Source organism: Macrobrachium nipponense, chromosome 15, assembly GCF_015104395.2.
Source record: "Macrobrachium nipponense isolate FS-2020 chromosome 15, ASM1510439v2, whole genome shotgun sequence".
In the NCBI taxonomy this organism is placed as follows: Eukaryota; Metazoa; Arthropoda; class Malacostraca; order Decapoda; family Palaemonidae; genus Macrobrachium; species Macrobrachium nipponense.
Window position 1 is genome coordinate 57288294 of NC_087208.1, and position 13623 is coordinate 57301916.

The 13623-nt window shown below is 46.3% G+C and overlaps 1 protein-coding gene across 2 annotated transcripts in view; it reads right to left on the minus strand.

The window, feature by feature from the left end:
- Positions 1–3386: 3386 nt before the first annotated feature.
- The window catches only part of LOC135194970 (WD repeat-containing protein 13-like), an 89293-nt gene continuing 79056 nt past the window's right edge, over positions 3387–13623 (minus strand). For both annotated transcript variants that reach the window (XM_064221215.1, XM_064221214.1), the window contains exons 11-12: positions 6550–6668; positions 3387–4645 (exon numbers count right to left, since the gene is read on the minus strand). In XM_064221215.1, coding sequence (XP_064077285.1) covers positions 4467–4645; positions 6550–6668 — 298 coding nt within the window. In that variant the 3' untranslated portion in view covers positions 3387–4466. The remainder of the gene's footprint in view (positions 4646–6549; positions 6669–13623) is intronic.

Consider the following 13623-nt stretch of genomic DNA (forward strand, 5'->3'; position numbering starts at 1 on the left):
GAAGAAGCTCTGGCAGGAGGGACTCCTCGAAAGGGCTCCTGCCTAACTGGAGTCTCTCTCTTGGTTTTAGCTTGGAAAGAAGAGTGAGGCTTCCTGGTAGACTGGGCTAGCATGTCCTGTGTAGCCTTAGCTGAAAGGGCACAAGAAACATCCTGAACGATCTTCTTAGGGAAGAGTTGAGGAGAGAGCTGAGAATACAGGAGAGAGGCTCTCTGAGCATGCGATACTGATTTCGTCAGGAACGAACAGTATACAGATCTCTTCTTGATCACTCCCGCTCCGAAAAGTGAAGCTACTTCACTCGATCCATCCCTCACTGCCTTGTCCATACACGTGAGAACACTGATAAGATCCTCAGGAGAAATGGAATCCGGGGTCTGCGTCTTCTTGGCCAAAACGCCCAAAGACCAGTCTAGGAAGTTAAACACCTCCAGGACTCGGAACATTCCCTTCAACAGATGGTCAAGCTCATTCATCCCCCATGTCATCTTAGCAGACATGAGGGCAGAGCGTCGAGAGGAATCCACCAGTGAAGAGAAGTCCGAGTCTGCCGAGGATGGAAGAACGAGGCCCAAGGGTTCTCCCGATTCATACCAGAATCCTAGTTTCCCAGTAAGCTTAGAAGGAGGGAAAGAGAACACCGTCTTCCCTTTCTCTTCCTTCGAAAGAAGCCACTCACCAAAACCTCTAAGCGCCTTCTTCATAGAGATTGCCGGCTTCATCCTGACACAGGATGAAACCTTCGAAGTTTTCGAAGTCGAAAATAACGAAAGAGGCGAGGGCGGGGCGACAGGAGAAAGGGCGTCTCCAAATTCCTGAAGCAACAGGTCCATCAAACGCTTGTATGAAGAAACGGAGGAATCTTTAGGAATTTCTTCTTCCGAGGGATCCTGTTCTTCTTCCGCCGAAGATCCTTCACGATCCTTACGATGAAAGGCTGTCTTGTCCTCAGCCGAGAGTCCATCCTTGGAAGAACGTCTGGAAGAACTCTGACATCTAACCGGGGAAGTTATAACTTCCGTTGAGCTTCTGCCTGAAAACTCCTTCTTGTCAGGATGAGGGCGTATTCTAGGCTCTTGGCGCCTAACGAACGCAGGGCGAAAATCTGGCGAAGAGCGCCTATCAGGCGAAGAGCGCCTATTAGGCGAAGAGCGCCTATTAGGCGAAGAGCGCCTATTAGGCGAAAAGCGTCTATCAGGCTCCTGGCGCCTGTCTAAAGGAGAGTGGCTGCCTGGCGAAGAGCGCCTGTCATGCGGGAAGCGATTATCAGGCTCTTGGCGCCTGCTGCGAGGAGAGCGAATCTCTGGCGACGAGCGCCTACCAGGCGAGAAGCGTCTGACAGATTCCCGGCGCCTAACTCGAGGAGAGCGAAAATCGGGAGAAGAGCGCCTACCAGGCTCTTGGTGCCTGCTAAGCGAAGGGCGGCTGACAGGAGAAGAGCGCCTGTCTACCAAAGGGCGTCTGGTCACAGGAGAGCGAAAGCCTGAAGGAGAGCGGCTACCATGAGAAAAACGCCTACCAGGCTCCTGGCGTCTGCCAGCGGGAGAGATCCTGTCTCGAGACGAGCGCCTGTCAGGAGAGGCTCGTCTACAGGAAGCCTGCCCCTTGTCCGACGGAGAAACGATGTCCGCAGGAGAGCGCCTGTCCGTTGAAGAGCGCCTCGTACTACGATCCACTCCTGGAGAGAGGGCGGTTACTGACGAATAGCGTAAACCTGGAGAAGAGCGCCTGGACTTCTTTACCGGGAGCGAGACGTCCTTCCTACGACAAGAAGTCACAATCAAAGAGTCAGCCAGAGCCGTAATCTGCGCCTGCAGACTAGCCAACACACGTGTAGGAGACTTAACAAAGTCCTTCACGGGAGACGCAGCTCGATCCTTACTAGGAGAGCGAAACTCCAAAGAAATCCTCGGTTTCTTCACATCCAATCCAGGATCTTCCAAATAAACTTCAGGGCTGGAGGGGAGAGCGGAAGAAGCCTGCCAGGCTCTCTTCGACGGCCGAGAAGCTTCCGAGGAGCTCCAACCACGTTTGGGCGAAGGAGAAGGCGAAGACGAGAAGCATTGCCGTAAGACTTCTCTCTTGGCGCGATCCAAGGTAGCCTGGGATCGAACATCAGGCGCTACCGAGGGGACGCCTGACCGGTGGGGTTCTCCCTAAACCTTCCTGCGGCTTTTCGACTTTCCTCCTCCACTGGGTCTGGGAGTCTGGAAGAGGTCTAGGCCTAGAAGCATTAGGGAGCCGATCAGACGCACCCTCCACTGCACTGGGATCACTGCACAAATTGCTATCGCTCTTACCTTCTAGCACTTTAATTTTCAGCTCCATGCTGCGAATAGTGGCTCTCATAGTGTCCACCTCCGAAGGCGCATCTTCGGGTTCGGTGCAGGAAGCAGGGGCTGAAACTGGTAAAGCACTACGTCTACAACAGGGTTATCAACTTCAAACTCGCTAGCGCGAGACCTACTAGAACTCCTAGATGAAGCTTTCCTAACCTTGTCCTTCTCAAGCTTTCTTACATAAGAAGAAAGCGCCTTCCATTCTTCTTCATTCAAATTACCACATTCATTACAAGGGTTAATAAATGAGCAGTCATTCCCCCTACACCTCATGCATACTGTGTGAGGGTCTACCGCAGCTTTCGGTAGCCTCACCTTACAATCGCTAACAGAACAAACTCTGAACATAGTTGATTTCTTAATTTCTAAATCAGACATAATGAAATTCCAAGAATAATCAAAAGAATAATCCAAAACCGGTCCACAAATCGCAAATGCCAAGCCAAGGAGCAGGTACTTCACCAAAAGTCCGATGAAACAATCCAGGGCGAAAACGAGTAATAATCCAAAATCGAGAGGTATCGACAACAGATGTAGTCGACACCGGCGACAGAAAAATTATGACTGGAAAGGGGGATTGGTTCATACACCTGCCACCCAGCGGCAGGTGGGGTAGATCACCTGACCTACCTGTCGCATTTGCCGCGAGTTTTGAATTCTGTCGTGACGTCAGAGACGTAAGCTAAGTATATATCTGGCAGGAAAGTTCATGTACAAAACTATAATGTACATTATCCCACTCTGATCCTTAACTTTGATGTTACTGAAACTGTACTTCTCATCACAAAGAAATGCACTGGTGCTTCAAGTTCTCCACTGTATGCATTATCACCTTTTCCCTCAGCTTTCAAACATCATGTACAGCCTTAATTCTTGGCTCTGGCAGGATTCCAGTATGTATTATTTCTCCCTAAAACTTTCTCTACACGGCCACATATCACGTCCTCAAATCCAACTCAAGTTTCTTCATAGTCCCAATATTATAGATAAGGTATTCTTTGTGCTACCTGATGATGATAAATTTGGGATTTAATTACAATGCAACAGTTAAAAACAAAATAGTTTATTAGATTTAAAACTTAAAACATTCAGGAATGTGTCATTTATTTTAAACAAATAAGAGAGTATCAAAATTATATCTAATGCTTCCCAATATTTTTGCAGATTAACAGCTACCCTCTGCAACTCATTCACATGAATCAATGCTTTCCTTTAGAAATAAAATTACATTACCATATACATCACTGACAGCAGAATTCTAAAAATGACCTTTCCGCCAATATACATACATATATTGAAACTTTAAAAATGCCCCAGATCAATATTCATAAAAAGTGTACTTATTCTAAAACCTATACCTCACATTAAGCAGCTAATCCCACATACTGTAGTATAGTTTAGTGTATACTGTATTTAGCATGACATTTAATGCAATTAATCATTTTAAATTGCTGGATTCAAAATGATATTGCTCATTCAAATCAATCAACAGAATATTAGCTGTTTTATTTATCGACATCCATAGGATACCTCAAAAAAAAATTTTTTGGAAGACCCAAAGGAAACTATCCAATAATGCTATACGTAACAACTAAGATTCTGTAAGTTGACCTTAAATATAATTTCTGTACACAACTTTTTATACATTCTCAATGACAAATATTCAAGCTATGCTTTTGTTCATCACAGCAGTTTAAAGGAAACTAATAACATAAGGTCCTTAAGCCCTAATTACTGATGATAAAAGTTGCAGTTAAGACAATTTTCAGTGGAAACAGGACGCAGTGAAAGGAGTTAATATTCAACTGAGATGTAAAGCTTGATATTATTTTCCCCAAAATATCATTGAATATTATTATGGTTAACAAGTTAACTGCAGTTTAGCATAGATATTAAATATTGCAAAATAATCCCCTTCAAAATGCCAAAACATACCAATATTCCACAAGAAAATTATGGCATTATTAAAGTTCACGAGTTCTCCAAGGTACCTCTTTCAAGAAAAAATATTGGTGTAATATAATGTACCCCAAAAATTCATCTTATATCAAACCAGATCCTTAGTGTGAATATTTCTAACATAAACTACAAAATTATTAAAACAATGCGATAAAAATAGTATTTAGCTCACTGCCGTTTCCAAACAATGACAAGGCCGGTAGCATCTGATGTTGCTAAAAGAGATTCATTGTAGTTAAAGGTTACTCCTAAAACTGGAGCAGCGTGACCCTGCAGGCGATTAATAAGAGGTCTTGTGTCCCTCTCAACATCAAGAAACCAGACACTACAATCTTCACAGCCACTCACTAAAAGAGAAGACAAAAAATTACTTACAGCAGAAATTCAAAACCCAGATTAGTTTAATGTCTTCAATGTCTTCTCATGCCCGACCTTTAAAACCTTTAAAAAAGATATATGTAATGAAATAAAAGTCCTGGGTTACACACATGCCAAATTTTTCAAGGCTGTTCTAATGAATTCAAAATGTATTCCCTCACCATCTGCTGTACAGCAGTCTACTTTCTTACACAAAATTTTCTGAAGTCCATTCTTATTGAATACCAACAAGACAAAACTCAATCACTCCCTTCCTCAAGGCATGCTTACAGTATGACTTGAGCATACTATGGACAGTACTAAAGGTACTTTAAACCAATCTTTCTGCTTTCCTGCTTTCTGCCTTCCACTTTTCATCTATTTCCCTTGGTCTCTTCCCACTAAGCTGGCCAACTCCTAAATCCAGCTATGTGTATTTCAGATCTCATGGCTAAATCCTTAGGACATGCCCCACAAGTCCCCAGATGTGACTCAGTCTTTTTAACTACTTTAGAATGACATCTCTCCAAACATTATGTCCAGTCTAAAATACGTAATACATGGATCAAACTTTGTGAATAAATTGGAAATAAAAATTTACATTCTTCAACTATGTTCAACTGTGATAAGTAACAGAAATTTCTTATAAATTTTATCTGTAGTTAATTCTTCTGTAGCCAACCTATTCATATCATGAAGTTTACAAATTGGTTATGTAAATACAGTCTATACCTATTTGCAATTTCACCTTTTGCCATCATAAACTTTACCTTATAAAAATGTATCTGGTAAACAGTGATCAATAGAACTATATGTATTACAGCATAAATAATAATAAAAAAAAAAGATTGCCCACTTGGCTACAATGGTGAGGATGGGTCTATTCCAGCTCTAATATCTGAATTCGACAAGTATATATATTTCCTGCTGCCTGACATCATAAATACTTAAAATTTCTTGCACTTGGATCTAAGGCTTTGTAGTGACAAGTGTATCCAAAAAGCACGAATAATTTGAGAAGTTAAGAGGGTATTGTGGCTATATATTATAATTACATGGAAATAAGTTATTTACCCAATAGTACATGAAATATAGAGGGGTGATTGAATATGTGTAAGTACTCTGATTTGATCATTAAATAAATTAATTTTCAAAAACTAAAATACTATGGTTAAAGTTTGAGATAATTTCTTCATAGGCTAGACCCAAAAGGGCAGCTGACAAATATTTAGTGAAAGTTAGCTTCCATAAAAGACATGAGAGTTTTTACCATAAAAGATATGAAGTTTGAAAACATGTGAAATGTGTTATTAGCAAAAACATCTAGAGAATGATAAATCAACTCTGATAGGGAAAAATGAACACTCAGGACAGCCACTTGCTTTATCCAAGTACAGGCAGTCCCCGGGTTACGACGATGGTTCCGTTCTTGAGACGCGTCGTAAGCCGAAAATCGTTGTAAGCCAGAACATTGTCAAAAAATCCTAAGAAAACCTTACTTTTAATGCTTTGGGTGCATTGAAAACTATGTAAACTGCATTCTTATGGCATTTTCCATCAAAAACAACCTTCAAATATTGATTATTTTGCATTTTTGGTGTCATATTTCATCTCCCAGATGAGCGTTGTAAGCATCGTAACCCTGGAAATAACGTCTATTGACAAGCGTCGTAACCTCGGAATCGTAAGCCGACACGTCGTAACCCAGGGACTGCCTGTATCTCAATCACGATAATACACTTGAGTGGAAGACTTCTACTGGCAATCTTATTCTCAACTAATACCAGATTTTTTAAAGCAGTACAGCATTGGTAAAGTAATATGTATGCATATTGTCCTACCAATTTACTGTAGTAATCCTTTCAATCATATAATGAAGCACATTTGAACTTACCTACACAAGCACCCTGCCTGAAAGACATTAATGGACAAAAAGTTGAACGTACGGGTTGATACGAATGAGCGACATTGAATTTCCGTTTTAAACGGAGTCCACCTTCTTTATCTACAACTCTGAAAATATAAAGAAAGCCACTAAATGAGATACTCTTTGCTGATAAAAATGATATTGTTATGATACAATAAAGTTTGTTCATACTTACCTGGCAGATATATATATAGCTGTATTCTCCGAAGTCCGACAGAATTTCAAAACTTACGACACATGCAGTGGGAGGCCAGGTGGTTAGTACCTATTCCCGCCGCTGGGAGGCGGGTATCAGGAACCATTCCCATTTTCTATTCAAATTTTCTAGTGCCACTGTCTCCTGAGGGGAGGTGGGTGGGCACTATGAATATATATATCTGCCAGGTAAGTATGAACAAACTTTATTGTATCATAACAATATCGTTTTGTTCATGAGGCTTACCTGTCAGATATATATACTGCTGAATCCCACCATTGGAGGTGGGAAGAGACAGAATAGGATTTAGGAAACAAATTACATGTAGATGATTGACACCTTGGTTCCTTACCTGTTAGCATAGCTGACTTTGTGATTACTGTCACCCAAGTCCGCTTCTGCTTTACTAGAGTCTAGCTGGTGAGTTCTAGATGATCTGTCAACGGGGGCGTGACCACAATGCGACTAGACCATATTGACCATACTATGAGGGCAACGAAGCAAAACCACCACCTGACCAAGCCTAACATAAGTTAAGATAGCATAACTTAAGCTAATGACTGGGAAGTCTGCCTCTGGCGGCCGACCCAACAACCATAAAAAAACAATAAAATAAAAAAAAAACACTTCCTAACCATTTTCTAAAGGATAGGATGAGTGCTACTTCCTGCCCCCAAAATTGTATCTGCGGAAACGTATGGCCCTGGCGAACAAAAGTTCTCATATGTTGTTTTTACATCCCTTAGGAAGTGTGAAGCGAACACAGAGTTGCTTCGCTAAAAGGTGGCGCCCAGGATGTCACTGAGTGCCATATTCTTCTGAAATGCCACCGAGGTTGCAATTGCCCTCACCTCGTGAGCATTTACTTTTAACAGTTTAAGATCACCATCAAGACAGTTCGTATGAGCCTCCTTGATGGTATTCCTTAAGAAGAACGCCAGTGCGTTCTTTGACATAGGCAAGTCTGGCCTCTTAACCGAACACCACAGATTGTCCGAAGGGCCTCGACTTTCTTTTGTTTTATCTAGATAAAACTTGAGAGCCCTGACAGGGCACAGGACTCTCTCTGGCTCTTGTCCAAGAATTTCTGTCATACCCTTGATTTCAAAGCTCTTGGGCCAAGGGTTAGACGGGTTTTCGTTCTTGGCTAAAAATGTAGGGCTTAAGGAACAAACAGCATTATTTCCTTTAAAGCCTATATGTTTGCTGATGGCTTGAACCTCGCTAACTCTCTTCGCCGTATCCAGAGCGGTTAGGAAAATAGCCTTTCTGGTCACATCCTTCAATGTCGCAGAATGGAGAGGTTCGAATGGACTAGACATCAGGAACTTCAAAACTACGTCCAAGTTCCAGGAAGGCAGCTTTGGCTGAGCCACTTTAGAGGTTTCAAAAGGCCTTAAAAGATCGTGAAGGTCTTTGTTGTTCGCTAGATCCAAACCTCTATGTCTAAAGACCGCTGACAACATACTCCTATATCCTTTAATAGTTGGGACTGCCAGCTTTTCTTCCTCGGATAAAAAAGGAAGTCGGCTATCTGATTCACAGAGGTTGTGGTTGAGGAAATGCCCTTCTTCCTGCACCATCTCCTGAAAACGGCCCACTTCGATTGGTACACCATGCTAGAGGAAGCTCTTCTTGCTCTGGCAATAGCACTTGCCACTGATCTTGAAAAACCTCTCGCTCTGGCCAACTTTTCGATAGTCTGAATGCAGTTAGACTTAGAGCGGGGAGGTTTTTGTGGTACCTCTCGAAGTGGGGCTGTCTGAGTAGATCGACTCTCCAAGGCAGTGTCCTTGGGAAGTCCACTAAGAAGGTCATGACCTCCGTGAACCAACCTCCCGAAGGCCAAAATGGGGCGATCAACATCATCCTTGCTCCTTCTGACACCGCGAATTTCCTGATCACCTCTCCCAAGATCTTGAACGGGGGAAAGGCATAAACGTTCATCCCCGTCCAATCCCAGAGGAGGGCGTCTACCGCTACTGCTCCTAGATCGAGAACAGGGGAGCAGTATAGAGGAAGCCTCTTCGTCCTCGACGTTGCAAAAAAGATCCACCAAGGGACGTCCCCATAACCTCCACAACTCGTGACTTACCTCTTGGTGAAGGGTCCATTCGGTCGGAAGCAGTTGTTGTCGCCGACTGAGTAGACCTGCGCAGACGTTCTCCACTCCTGCAACGAATCTCGTGAGAATCGTTACGTTCCATGCCTGGGCCCACAGCAGGATCTCTCTTGCTAGGCCGAACAGGGACCGAGAGTGTGTTCCTCCCTGTTTCTTGAGGTACGCCAGAGCTGTGGTATTGTCCGAGTTGATCTGGACTACTCTGCCTGAAACCTGATCCTCGAAGAATTGGAGCCAAACGAAATGCCCCCAATTCTTTGAGATTTATGTGCCAGGACACCTGTTCCCCTCTCCAGGTGCCTGACACTTCTTCCCCCCCCAGTGTTGCTCCCCAACCCGCCGTGGATGCGTCTGAAAACAACACTAGGTCAGGGCTCTGAAGGCTGATAGAAACACCTTCTGCCAGCTTTGCAGGGTCGTACCACCACCTTAGGTGCTCCTTGACAGACTGAGAGATCCTGAGAGTCAGTTCCAGGTCCTCCTTGTTCTCCCAGCTCTCCATAAGGAAAAACTGGAGAGGTCTGAAATGCAGTCTTCCCAGGGAAACAAACTTCTCCAGCGAGGAAATGGTCCCCAGCAGACTCATCCATTCCCTCATCGAGCATGTTTCCTTCCCCAAGAGGGCTGAAACTTTGTCGAAGCAGTGCTGCTGTCATTCCTGGGACAGAAAAGCTCGAAAAGCCACTGAATCCATCTGAATCCCCAGATACACGATGGACTGAGTAGGGATCAGATGGGACTTTTCGAAGTTTACCAGAAGTCCTAGGGACTTTGTCAATTCTAGCGTCGTATGAAGGTCTTCCAGACACCTCGACTCCGACGATGCTCGAATGAGCCAATCGTCCAGGTAAAGCGAGACCCTTATTCTTGAAAGGTGAAGCCATCTTGCCACATTCCTCATCAGAACCGTGAAAATCATCGGTGCTGTGCTTAGCCCGAAGCAGAGAGATCTGAATTGAAAGACCTGCCCCTTCAGGACACACCTCAGGTACTTCTTTGACTGAGGATGGATAGGGACGTGAAAGTAGGCGTCTTGGAGGTCTAACGAAACCATCCAGTCGCCTGGTCTTAAGGCTCCTAGAACCGACTGAGACTTTTCCATCTTGAATTTTTCTTTTTATACAAAATGGTTCAGTCTGCTGACGTCCAGGACAGGTCTCCATCCCCCCCCAACTGCTTCAGCACCAGGAACAACCTGTTGTAGAAACCTGGGGATTCTAAATCTAGGACCTGTTCCACAGCTCTCTTCTCGAGCATTTGCTCGAGCAGATCGAATAGAATCTGCTGCTTCTCTTGATGGTAGGAGGGCGACAAATCCCTGGGCGTCATGCACAACGGAGGTGGTTCGAGGAATGGGATCTTGTATCCCTTTTCAATGACTTCGAGGGACCAGTTGTCCGTCCCTCTCGCTCTCCAGGCTTTTGCAAAGAAAGAAGCCTGGCTCCAACCGGTGTCTGAAGGTCCGATGCGTCACTTCTTACCCCTGAGCTTGGAAGGGGCTCTGCCTCTAGGAAGACCTCTTCCTCAAGGAGACGATCTCGAGTAAGCTCCTCTGCGAAAGGGCTTCTGCTTCTTGGAAGCCTGTGCAAGTGGAGTAGTAGAAGGGGCTGCTGGACGTCTGGACGACTCGGCCAGGAGGTCTTGAGTAGCCTTTTTCTGCAGACTGACGGCGAGATCCTTAACCATAGACTGAGGCAACAGATGGCTCAACAGAGGGGCCAACAGCAACTCTGCCCTCTGAGATGGAGAAACCGACTTCGCTGTGAAGTTACAGTACAAGGCCCTCTTCTTCAGAAGCCCCGTACAAAAGTGCACAACGGAGGTGGTTTGAGGAATGGGATCTAGTATCCCTTTTCAATGACTTCGAGGGACCAGCTGTCCGTCCCTCTCGCTCTCCAGGCTTTTGCAAAGAAAGAAGCCTGGCTCCAACCGGTGTCTGAAGGTCCGATGCGTCACTTCTTACCCCTGAGCTTGGAAGGGGCTCTGCCTCTAGGAAGATCTCTTCCTCAAGGAGACGATCTCGAGGAAGCTCCCCTGCGAAAGGGCTTCTGCTTCTTGGAAGCCTATGCAAGTGGAGTAGTAGAAGGGGCTGCTGGACGTCTGGATGACTCGGCCAGGAGGTCTTGAGTAGCCTTTTCCTGCAGACTGACGGCGAGATCCTTAACCATAGACTGAGGGAACAGATGGCTCGACAGAGGGGCCAACAGCAACTCTGCCCTCTGAGATGGAGAAACCGACTTCGCTGTGAAGTTACAGTACAAGGCCCTCTTCTTCAGAAGCCCCGTACAAAAGTGCACAACGGAGGTGGTTTGAGGAATGGGATCTAGTATCCCTTTTCAATGACTTCGAGGGACCAGCTGTCCGTCCCTCTCGCTCTCCAGGCTTTTGCAAAGAAAGAAGCCTGGCTCCAACCGGTGTCTGAAGGTCCGATGCGTCACTTCTTACCCCTGAGCTTGGAAGGGGCTCTGCCTCTAGGAAGACCTCTTCCTCAAGGAGACGATCTCGAGGAAGCTCCCCTGCGAAAGGGCTTCTGCTTCTTGGAAGCCTATGCAAGTGGAGTAGTAGAAGGGGCTGCTGGACGTCTGGATGACTCGGCCAGGAGGTCTTGAGTAGCCTTTTCCTGCAGACTGACGGCGAGATCCTTAACCATAGACTGAGGGAACAGATGGCTCGACAGAGGGGCCAACAGCAACTCTGCCCTCTAAGATGGAGAAACCAACTTCGCTGTGAAGTTACAGTACAAGGCCCTCTTCTTCAGAAGCCCCGTACAAAAGTGGGAAGCCAGTTCATCCGAACCATCCCTGACGGCCTTATCCATACACGCCAAAACGCTGGACAGCTCTTCAAGAGAAATCAAGTCAGGACTCCGAGACTGCAAGTCCAGGGCTCCCAAACACCATTCCAGAAAGTTGAAGACCTCCATCGTTTTAAACAGCCCTTTCAGATGATGATCTAGCTCCGAAAGTGTCCACGACACCTTCGCAGAAGAAAGGAGAGACCTTCTTGGAGCGTCCTCAAGGCTGGCAAAGTCTCCCTGGGAAGAGGAAGGAACTCTCAAACCAACCTCCTCTCCCGTCTCATACCAAATGCCCGCTTTTCCACTCAACCTCAATGGAGGCAGGGCAAAAGAAGTCTTGCCTTGGGCCTCCCTGGAATCCATCCAGTATTGGACCTTCTTGAAGGCTCTCTTCGTAGAAAGGGACATGGACATCTTAAAGCCTGGTGTTTTCCTCGTCTTCGATGAAGCTAACTGCGAAGGAGGAGAGGAGAGCGAGGGGCAGAGGGTTGGAACTTGTCTCCAAACAAGTCCCTCAGAAGGCGGGCCAAAACCTGGTAATCCGAAGATGACGAAGTTGAAGGCTGCTCTTCATCCGCAGGCTCCGACGAACCCGATAACTTTCCCTCTTCAACAGGAACAACAGAAGAGTCCTTTAATGTGCGAGAAGTCCTACAACCTTGAGGCCCAGCTCGCAAAAGGGTCCTCCCCTTTGAAGAAGTACTCGTAGAACAAGGCTGGGCATCCTTAACGGCAGCCTCTGAAGCGTCCCAAAGATCAGCGAAAGGGGCATCCTGACGAGCGTCCTGACGAGCAGCAGCAGCATGAGAAGCGTCATAGTGAGCAGCCTGAGGAGCGTCATGCTGAGCAGCATGTAGAGCGTCACGAAGGGGAGCGCGAGGAGCGTCATGACGAGAAGTTAGGCGATCCCTGCTACGAAGATCCTGACGGTCTAGCGAGTGTCTCTGGTGAATTGAATTTATAAAATTTGTGGCGATTTGCCACGCGCCGGTGTCTCTGGTGACGCTCATCGAAACCTCTAGACGAGCGCTGAGGTGGCAAACAAGATCTAGAGGGTGATGAAGCAGAAGAGGGAGACGAACGAGGAGAAGGAGAGGGGGACTACTTGGACCTCTTAATAGTCAGTCTCGAGTCCTTCCTGTGTCGACGCGGCTCTGCCTCCCTCTTGGCGATAAACAAGGCCAACTGCTTCTGCATACCAAGGAGAATCCTCTTCGTAGGAGAAGACTCCTTCTCAGGGGAAGGGCTGATCCTGTGGGAAGACGAGGGGTAAGGGGACGCCTTCTTCCTTCTCACAGGAAAAGCGACTGAGGCGCTCAACAGCGTCATCCTCCGATGACGTCCTGGTCCTCTTCTGCGGCGGGAAAGCGTCAAAACTTTCAGGTGACGACTGAAATGCATCTCGAGAAAGAGGACGTGAAGCGTCCTCCTCTCTAAAGCTTCTCTTAAGAGGGAGAAAGTCCTTCCGAGAGCTCCACCCCTTGCGCGGGGAGGACGCTTAGGAGGACGAGAAGCAATCCTTAAGGATCTGTGCACGAGCACGATCCTTGGCAGCCTGGGAAGCGTCATCAGGACCTGCTGAAGGGACGCCAGATCAGTGGGGAGCCCCCGTAACCCTCCTTCGGCTTTTGACTTGCCCACTCCCTGAGTCCTGGGAGTCCGACAGAGGTCCAGGCCTAGAGGCATTATAGGGCTGACCTGACGCCCCCTCCACAACACTAGGGGCACTAACACCATCACTGCACTTCACAATACCACTTTGTAGAGCGAGCACTTTAGATTCCAGGTTTCGGATGGAATCCATAACAGAAAGGGCATTACCTTCCACAGACACAACCTCAGGGCCCGAAGGCAACACTACAGGGTTAGGGATAGCAAAGTCTACAGGAGGGATAGCAGGTGAAAATTCACTACCCTGACTTCTGC